Genomic DNA, 10862 nt, shown 5'->3' with positions numbered 1-10862 from the left:
AAACATTCAGACAGTTGGAATATCTTTTTTTCTTATAATGGTCACGTCTTACCCTGGGTCAAGTAATGGTTTCTCAGAAAGGTTCCTTCAGAGCTTTCTCCTATGTGAAAAAGGCACTTGCTTTGGGTGTTTTTAGGACTAAACAGTCACATGGCTTAAGTGCCCCCCCAACCCACCTCTTTATTATCCCACCAGCATGTAGACCTTGACACCTGGGTAACCTTGCCTTGGTGCTCTGTATTCTAATGCAATCATGTAACGAGACTTAAAAAACACAGAATGACTCATGATATTAAACCAGGCCTCCATTTTGCTCCTGACAGATCCTAAAATCTTACAGTAGTTGAATAGGTGTCAATCTAATTGTAATTAATGCAAATTTTGGGGGGAGGTCATAAAAAGCCCTATAATTTTAATATTTGCCTTTGCAAATGTTTTCCTCCCTGAAACATGTATGTATGCAAACTGTTTCCATTTCCGCTTTCTAAGATAAATAGAATGCAATGCAATTTGCCTTTCACGAAAGTGGTCAATTCCCACTAGTTCTACAATGTTTCTAATGATTCAACTGCAAGTATATATTCATTGAGCATATATCTTTATCTATATTACAGTACATTTTGTAAAATCATGTATTTATACTTTCTAAATCATGCTTTCCTCAAAAAACCCTCATTTTTTAAATAGAGGTGACTTGAAAACAAATTTTGAAAAAAAAGATAATTAATTTTCCCATATCAATAGACTACAAATAAAGGTAGCATTATTATCCTTTCCTTACCCGAACTGAACAGTACATCAAATAAATGTGATTATAAATTAAAGGAAGGAAACACAGCAGCGTTACATTATTGGAAGGGAGAAAATTAACACTGAAGAACTCAAGAGCCTAAGTTGATATGGTTTGTCTAATGCAGTAATTACAAGTTCTCTCCGTCAACAGTTTCTTTCTGCTTAGTAAAGATCATAAAGAAAGATACAAAGTCACATTTTCTAGGGAAGAGGACAGACACAAAGGAGACGGCTCCTTGATATGATCAAGTGTATAAAACATTACTTGTAGAAAAAAACTGAAATATTCATTTTTATATGAATCATTTTAAAATGCAAATAGAATATGTCATACCTCCGACTTCACTGCAAAATGCTACTGCTTTTTAATTCCTCCTAAATATTCATCCTCATTTAACAAAATGCAGAACAGAACAAGCTGCACATTGGCATTCTGCCATAATTTCCCACCGCCCAACAACATTTTATTGAGAGAGCAAAAGCTAAAAATCCAATTTGCCCAAAGTAGATGCTCACCATAGTAAGTGAGACGCCCTCTGGCAACATTTCTTCCTCGTGAATTTTCAGCAATGCATTCATAAGAACCCGTATCTTCCTGTTGGAAGTCGGGGATTTCAAGCACACCGTTGAACTTCCTCAGTTTAATTTTATTGGAAAAGGGCAGTCCATCACTTCTCCTCCAATTAATCTGAGGTACAGGACTAAGAAGAAAATTGTCAGGTTATTGTTATTTTAAACAGATGCCTGGATGCATTTTAGGCTTGACAAACCTTTTGTTAGGATAGAGCAAAAAGGCCCCAGGTTTCAAATGCAGACATTTCCAGTTGTCAATTACATAAAACTGATACAATGATTTACTAAGTTGATATTTTAATAAGTTGTACATTTTCTTGAGTTAATTCATGATTTAGAGAAAAAAGTTGAACACATATCTATTGTATTATAATACAACAAACAAACAAGCAAAAGAAAAATAACACCAATCTAGTTCATGAAATTAGGCAGGTACCATCATTTTCTGCAAACTGCCTTATATTTTATTTTCCCTTTGTTTCTAAATGAAAGAAAATTTTAGAAAATAAAGAAGAGTCTGTCAAAAACTATCTTGATCTTTTACAGCAAACTAATATTTCAGCATATTGGAGTAAATGTTATAAAACTTACTTTCCAAGAGCAAAACATTCCAATTTCACAGTTGCCCCTTTAGCTGCTGGAAGAGTTTCTGGAAACTGCACTTCTATTTTTGGTTCATATTCACCCATCACACCTGTAAATCCACAATACAAGGTTACTAGTTTCAACATTTCCTTTGGAATTGTCCCATTTTTCTTAAATAAAACTTTCTTTTGCTCCATTTGAACTAGTTTCTCTAATGATTTAAATTATTCACTAGGCCATCCATTAGGTACTTTTCAAAGCAGAGCCAACTGGGCCAAATAATGCAACATTACTAAACATCAGGGACCTTGGATTCCATGTAAATTACCACTTACAAAGCGGTTCCAAGAAAACCATTATGCCCTTCACATTGTGTAAAATGGGAGGCTTTTTCATTCTGCATTTAATCTGGACATTTCTAGTCAAACTGAAATATACAATGTATTATGACTTCCTGAAATATTCTAAAGAGCAAAAATTATGGGAGGGAATTTACTTAATGGTACCCTGGTAGCAGAGAAACCAATCTTAAACTTACTAAATGGCACCCTGGAGACAAGAAACAGTAACTTAATAAATGAGAAAGGTCAAATTCAATTATAACTGACTGGAAAGAAATGCTTAGATAATATGTGGTCACAGCATTGTGCTGTGTCAGATATGGTTTTGTGTAAGTGGGGCAGTTATCCAGGCTTACAAGTCTGCTTCCTCTGAAATAGCCATGAAGGGGTTGAGGAAGCACATTCCTTTTTCTTTTTAGCTTTACTGAGGTATGATTAGCAAATAAAGGTTACATGTATTTAGACTGTACAAAAACAAAAGAGTACAACCTGTTTTTTTTTTACTGTGTACAATGTGACAATTTAATATATGCATATGTCATTGAATGATTATGTCAATCGAGTTAACACATCTAGCACCTCACGTAGATATTTTAATTTCTAAATATTCTGTGGTAAGAGCCCTTCAGGTCTAGTCTCTTAGCAAATTTCAAGTATATAATACAGTATTACTAACTATAATCACTATGCCACTGGGGGTGGGGGAAATGGGTAGAGGTTGGTCAAAGAGTACAAACTTTCAGTTATAAAATGAGCAAGCTTTGGGAATCTAGTGGACATTTTAAAAAAATTTTTTTTCCATCAAAACATTTTTTAAAAATATTTTAATTATTTATTTGACAGAGAGAGAGAGAGAGACAGCTAGAGATGGAACATAAGTGGGGGGAGGGGAGAAGCAGGCTCCCCACTGAGCAAGGAGCCCGATGTGGGGCTCCATGCCAGGACCCTGGGATCATGACCTGAGCTGAAGGCAGACTCTTAATGACTGAGCCACCCAGGCACCCCTCCATTTTTTAAAATTTAAATTCAATTAATTAACATGTAACATATTATTGGTTTCCGTGGTAGAGGTCAGTGAATCATCAGTCTTACATAACACCCAGTGCTCATTACATCATGTGGCCTCCTTAATGTCTATCACCCAGTTACCCCATCCCTCCACCTTCCTCCTTCTAGTGTACATTTAAAACAATTTTTAAGAAATGCTTTATATCCTATAACAAGATGATCAGAGCTATAAGAACCTCAAGGTGACTGAAATCAGGACAGGTGACTTCATGACAATGCAATCTGAGTCCCAGGCCCAGAAGAACCTCATGCTTGGTTCTACGGTCTCCTACCACCATCTTGTAATTCTTAATAATTTCTGAACAATGGATCTACCATTTTTATTTTACAATCATCTTGAAAACTATAAAGCTGGTCCTGGGTAAGGATTAGGTACAAGACCTAGGGTTAATGAAATAATCTTCATCATTGTACTCATAAATATTTGTTGTTTCCCCCTAAAATGAAGTAATTCTTCGTGATGTATTTTTCAGGTTTCCCATTTATTTTTGCTAGTGTTCACAGCATTTACGTTTAGAGTTGCACCTTGAAAGATTTCCTACCATCAGAACGTAGCACCAGAGGAGTTGGGGAGCCCAGCACCCTGGCGTTCGTCACCGTACTGGTCACCACACATGTGTAATTACCCACATCGGACGGCTCGACCTTGGCTATGTAGAGGTGGCCTGTCTCTTGAGAGACAAATCGCCGACTATCTTCTTCAACAAATGATGGATATTCGTTGAAGATCCAAGCATAAGATAGTTCTAGTAAAATTCGGGGGGGGGGGGAAAGAAATTCCATCATTAAGGAACGTTATCCATATTATACTAAAAATACACAAAACTGCCTTTACTACAAAGTCCTGCTGAGTGCTTTTATTGCAGGTCATGGAGAGAGAGAGTTCTGTGAACGGATTCTGCGGTCGTTCTGCATTATGGCAGAGGACACTGCTGATTAGCATTCTTGTGGAAGCAATATTATTACCATCATCATTATCACTACTCCAGACACCTCCTGACAAGTCTCTCTGGCTTCAGTCCTTCTTCCTTTTAATTTGTATCTCCACACCACACATTCTGTGATCTTTCAAATTTACCAATCTCACCATGTCAATTGCTGATATAACACTTTCTGCAATTCCTTGGTACTCTCGGGAATAATGCAGAATTTCTTAACCTGAATAGGAGACTCTGCACGGTTAAGCCCCTGCTTAAAGCCTTAGCACCTGGGTGTCTTTGCACATGCTGCTCTAGAAGCCTGTGGTGTCCTTCTCTTCTGTTCACTCTTCTGCCTTCACCCCCCTTTCAGCACTAAACCCCATTCTGCCACAATAACTTCCAGATGGCTTTCAAATCTTGGTTCCAAATATAAGAGACCACCTGCTCAGAGAAGTCTTCCTTCATCTCAGTCCTCAGGGTAGGTTCTCCTATCTAGAGCAACTCTAAGCTCACATCAGTGAAAACACTTACTGCTCTGAATTTAATGGTCTGTTTAGTTATCTGTCCTCCCACCGCTTGGTAAACACTGTTGTCAACTTTTATCCTGACGCCCTCCCCCACCCAATTAGCAAAATGAAACATCCAAAGATGCTTAATAGTCCTCAATAAACATTTATTGAGTTAATTAAGGATACAATAATGCTACCAACTCCTATGTAAAGTCCAATATGAGTTTTTTTTGACTTTTAGGGTCAAGGTAAACCAACTTTCTCCAAAGGAACTAATGTTCTTCTACTCTGTGATAATGAGGGTAAATAATACAAAGCTGCATTGCTCTAGGTGCCTGCATTTTTCAGAGACAAGTTGTTATTTAAGCACAGTCACCACGGTTGGCTCATTTGATTCCTTCTTTCTATGGCCCTATTGTCTTTTACAATTTCATCAACCTTATTGTATTGGTTCATGACTGTAATGCTTTTTCAAAAGAACTTTCAGAAAATGTATGTAATGAAAATAAATTCAGTGAGTAACAGATTCAAAATATACTTAAGGTATAATTCCAGGGGTAAAGGGTCTTTGCATTTGGTAAAGGGGGACAGTGAGTCAGTATACAAAGAACAATGAGACAATGTAAAAGGACTGGGTGAGAATTACTCTGGATTTCAGAGGAAGGAGAGGTAACATTCTCTCATGACTGAAGAATGGGTCTTAAAGGAGAGAAGAACATTCTGAGAGGCAGGGATAAAAACACTCCAGATTAAGTGAGGAGCATGTGAAAAGCAAGCAGGGGAGAGAACACAGTAAGTACCTGGGGGCAAGGAGACAGGACTGACTCCCTTCTGCCTTCAACGCAAATGTGAGTATTTGATGATTCCAAAGGTTAGCAAGTCAATGGCAAACACTGCGCACATTTAGAGACACAGATTTTTAACCTTGAACTGCTCTCCACATCATTCTATCCTATCAGTAGAGTGTTTCATGACATTTCAATCAGTCATCTGATAGGTTGTGAAATCTGGAGTTGTTTGTTGGACCGTATGAAAAAAAACAAAAAAAACAATAAAACATGTCTCAAACATCCACTCCACAGTTGGCTCATGCCTACCCCGATGGTGCTTTTCTCTTACAGCAGGACTAAATAAACCACAGCGTTAAAGAATGCTGGTCAGGGAGGCTGAGTTAGTTCTGCAATTGTTGAAATTGACAGGGGTGGAAGTCTTAGCTCCTTAGGCTCTTCCTGCTGCACTAAGCATCCAGTCCCACCCCAACATCCCCTAATCCCTGCAACCTCATCCTGCTTTAAAGAAGGCAAAGCCATCTCATTCTGCTTTTCAGAGTGTTCTACCCATGAAATTAATATGATTGCCCTTCTCCCTTTCATTTTTTATTTAAAAATGTCTCTTTTGTCCAGTGAGTGTAAAACTTCTACTGCTTGCCAACATGTATGTTATAGAACTCAGCTAGGTGTTAAGAACAAGAAGTCAACCCTATTAAACCAACCAATTTATACTAAAATGAGAATGGCTGGTGCAAAGAACTCAGAGTCAGAAAACCTAAAATCAAATAAATTCATGTAAGAAATATATAGCAAGGAGAATGCACGATCAATAAGTAGATGCAATACTTTGGAACAAATATTACATAGCAATTTCGACTGAAATGTTATAAGGCTCTACTTGTAGTATTTTTTAAATACCAAATCAATATTGTTAAGATTTAAATATTGTACTATCATGACATTGCATACAGATATTGTGGTAGCTTTGCCTGTATGACCCTGGTAATGAAGGATTGTTAGAAGAGAAGAAAATCAAAATTAAACTCATTCTAAGGCTGCTCTCGAAGCAAGCATGGAGAAGTGAGTATGGATGAATTGAAGGGTGGGTTATGGTAGACGTGGAAGTGTCCCACTTAGGTCTCACTTCAGGAGAACTCACTGCCTAGAACACAGTTAACGGGGGGCGTCCATCTGCTAGCCCAGGAGTGCTGCGGCTGGACTTTCTTGGGGCTACTTCCAGCTAACGGATGAAGCCCATTGGGGTGTTCCTGCTGGCCCATACTCCCTGGTGCATGATTTCCCCCACGGGCAACTCTGGTTGGAGATGCCCCATCAGATAACGCCTATTCTCAGAAATTCCTGGTGGTCTGGCATTCTTCCTATCCAAGTTTTCCTCTCCTCTCTTTGCTCACAGATATCAGACTTGAATCTCACACTAAGGTTCTCTCTATCAATTCCTGCTCCTTCCCCGTTGATCTCTCACAGGCATTTTCTCCAGGATTTTTTTTTTTTTTTTAAATAACAAATCTGATCCTCTATTCCCATCTTGGGGCCTGCTTTTCAAAACGCTTGAACTGAAACAGTGCCGCTGAAACTGAGTAGCTCCTTAGGCTACTGTATTAGATATGGCCCTTTCCCTTAGACCTGGAGGAGAGACCCTCTTTCACTGACCTCCTTTTCAATCACTGTGTAATTCCCTCACCTCACCCTCAGGCTCTTCAAATTTACAAACTAATTTCTTTCTTTCTTTTTTTTTTTTTTTTTAAGATTTTATTTATTTATTTGATGGAGAGAGAGACAGCCAGCGAGAGAGGGAACACAAGCAGGGGGAGTGGGAGAGGAAGAAGCAGTCTCCCAGTGGAGGAGCCTGATGTGGGGCTCGATCCCAGGACTCTGGGATCACGCCCTGAGCCGAAGGCAGACGCTTAACAGCCGAGCCACCCAGGCGCCCCTACAAACTAATTTCTAATTGCTTCTTAGTACCTACGCTCCAGACAAGCCCAGACAAATCAGCATTCCAAAGGAAAACAGTGTAAGCCCATCCTGAGACCCCCACCAAACAAAGAAGAAACAATAGAACCTTTATCCCCCCTGGGCTATATTACCAAGCAGAAGCCCTAAAACTATCATTCATAATTTGAGAATCCAGTGGAGAAAAGCTATTGTTTTGTAGGAATTAGTATTCCTACATTCTTCTTTGAGAATCTGTCTAATCAAGCAGATTTGGGGTCTATCGCGGAATGGCATACAGGTCTCCCTTGAATTACGAAGGGCTCATATTTGTAAACCATCGCCCAAAGCATGTTGCAGATGTGATCTTCACACAGTCATGTGGACTACATACTGCTCTATATTAAGTATACGCTGTAGAAAGACATTTAAAGAGTTTCCAACAACACTCCCTCTCTCTTCACATCCTAATAGCATGGTATGTATACTTTTGAATTAAAAGTGCAGCAATATGGCCTAACATTGGAATACAATGTAACCAGATTACCATAATGGTCTTCCTCCCAAATAGTATATCCTCATAAATACAAGAGAAAAAAAGATCTTTGATGAATACATAAAAATCTACCTCTAAGGTTTTGAGCTGGGATAAACTGGAAAAACTTCCTAGGAAAGAGGGAGGAAGAGCCACTTTAGGAATGGAAGAGGTTGTACTGTAAATCGCTTCTGAGACTCAGGCAGGTAACCTAGAAGGAAATGCTCAATGGGTGGGTGAGATCTTTAAAAATAAGCTTAGGAGAGAGGTTGGGCCTACTATTGGCATGGTGTTCAGAATCTTGACCCCCAGAATATGTTAACACCCTGATCCCTGAAATCTTGAATATGTTACCTGACATGGTGAGAGGGACTTTGCAGATGTGATTAAATTAAGGATACTGAGATGGGAAGATTATCTTGGATTATCAGGGGTGGGGGGAATGTCATCATAAGAGTGCCTGTAAGAGGGAAGCAGGAGGGTCAGAGAAGAGCAACTGGGACTGCAAAAGCAGGGGTGTCAGCCAGAGAGTGCTATTTGAAGATGCTATGCTCTATGAGTCAAAGAAAACAGGTGGCTTCTAGAAGCTGGAAAAGGCAAGGCAATGGATTCTCCCCTGGAGCCTTCAGAGCCTTCAGCAGCCTTGTCAACATGTGGCACCTTGATTTTAGCTCGGGGACACCTGTATTGGACTTCCAGCTTACAGAATTGTAAAATAATAAATCCACGGTGTTTTAAGACACTAAGCTTGTGGTAATTTGTCATACCAGCAAGAGGAAACCAAAAGAAATAATAATAATATTAGGTAACAATCAGATGTTGTTATTAAGTCCAAGTGCAGTGATAAGTGGTAGAGATAAAATTTCCAAAGAAAAACAAATGACCAGAGACCGAAAAATGAAGAAAGCCTGCACTTAGAAGGCCTAAGAAAGAATCATATTTTATGCAAAATGATTATAAGACCAATACAGTGGCAGAGGGTGGGGTATTCAAAAGAGATAGCAAATCATAGCAACCCCAAAGCAAATGAATTAGTGCCCTACAGTTTTATACAAAGATTCCGATCCTCGGGATGTGTGGGTGGCTCAGTCGGTTAAGCTTCTGACTCTTGGTTTCGGCTCAGGTCATGATCTCAGGGTCATGAGATCGAGACCCACCTTGGGCTCTATGCAGAGCATGGAGTCAGCTTGAGATTCCCTCTCCCTTTCCCCCTCCCCCCACTAAAAAATAAAACTAAACAAAACAAAAAACACACAAAGATTCAGACCCTTAACAACTTATGGAAAGAAATCACATCTGTATTTAATCTGGTACATACAATCATGACAGCTACAACAGAAATTTGTAGCACCCACCTACCCTTCTTCACAGACTTTCTTATTGAGATGGAATGAGACATAACTTTTATGTCTTAGAGAGAAGATCTGCACTATTTCATTTATTGCCTGCATGACCATGTTAAAATATATGGCATTGCTCTGACTGAAAACATTAGAGAATTATGTGATTTATTGCCTTCTGAATAAAGTAAAAAAAAAAATATCTGCTGTAATACTATCAGAGTTTACTTATCATAAAAATCTGCATTTGCAATAAACATTAATTGTACACTGCAAAGTAAAATATATATCAAATCAGCATTCTTTGGAGATTTTTCAACATCATTTTATGTATGATGATAAATACAAAGCTATAATAAAAATGATAATTTTATATACTCAAATGAGCTAGACTTTACAAAACCTTTCATAACCTGTGGTGTAAATCACAAACACATTACGCCAAAACTACTTGGCCACTGGGCTTTCTATTAACAACTCTACGTTAATATTAGGTATGTGATATATTTTTTTTTAGTTTTTATTAGAGAGCAAAGAGGCTTTACCAATCTGAGCCATAAATTAAGATAATGAAGTGCTGAAACTGCTTTCTAAAAAAGTAATATGTGATGAATGACATCGCTCCTCGAGCCACATTCTTTCCCAGGTCACTTAAGCACAAGGCCAGTCAATTTCACAGGAAATATGTCACTCTAGTGTTTACCTGGAGATACATTAATATACATACTACTGACATTTAAGGGTTTATTCCTAGTTTCATTATGAATTTCTATTATGAGGGAGATTTAATCCTTTATATAGGCATTTTCTAGGAGAAGTCAAACAAAACGGCAGTTGAACAAAATTGTAGAAGTAACTTTGGCCATTTTCTCTGGTGCCAACTGGGAAGTTTGACCTACCTTAAAAGAAGACATATTAAAAGGTTGCGGGAACCTGCTGGATGTCATTCAAGATGTGTATCACTGATTCAGACAACTGGGAAGGAAATTTGGCTATGGAGTCGACACCCACTGACGGAGGGTCTGAGACAGTACATATTCAAAACTCTAGAGCCATGTAGAAAACTGAAGATAATTTAAGGTTCAAAGACCAAAAGATCAATGGTTAGGGTTGAAAAGTCTGTACCCTCCAAGCAGAACCTTTCCAACATTTCAGTGTGCAGTCTTTCAAAGGCTGTTTTGTAAGTCGTTGCATTGAGGGCAACATCACATATGTTGCAGGTTTCCTTGTTTAGCCTATAAATGTCTGCCTAATCTATTTTTATTTAGACTACTAACAAGTGTGACTTTTGAAGGGAAGAAAGAAAAAAAACAACCTAAAAATGACATTCCTTCATCCTTTCATACTTCCCGGCTGATTCTAGGTCACGAGCCTGCAAAGTATAGCTAGGGGGTCTAGTTACAAAGCAGCCTGCTTTGTAAACTGAGTATTTTGAAACATACTCACACCTATCCAATTGTTATTGTCCGTGGCTGCTTT

The 10862-nt window shown here is 38.5% G+C and overlaps 1 protein-coding gene across 1 annotated transcript in view; it reads right to left on the bottom strand.

The window, feature by feature from the left end:
- The window catches only part of CNTN3 (contactin 3), a 220621-nt gene that overhangs the window by 95007 nt on the left and 114752 nt on the right, over positions 1-10862 (bottom strand). The window contains exons 4-6 of the mRNA XM_008703149.2: positions 3902-4105; positions 1957-2059; positions 1309-1493 (exon numbers count right to left, since the gene is read on the bottom strand). Of these exons, the coding sequence (XP_008701371.2) occupies positions 1309-1493; positions 1957-2059; positions 3902-4105 (492 nt within the window). The remainder of the gene's footprint in view (positions 1-1308; positions 1494-1956; positions 2060-3901; positions 4106-10862) is intronic.

This window comes from Ursus maritimus, unplaced genomic scaffold, assembly GCF_017311325.1.
Source record: "Ursus maritimus isolate PB19 unplaced genomic scaffold, ASM1731132v1 scaffold_14, whole genome shotgun sequence".
Lineage (NCBI taxonomy): Eukaryota > Metazoa > Chordata > Mammalia > Carnivora > Ursidae > Ursus > Ursus maritimus.
The sequence above is the reverse complement of the archived record's forward strand: the minus strand, read 5'-3'. Positions and strand labels throughout refer to the sequence as shown.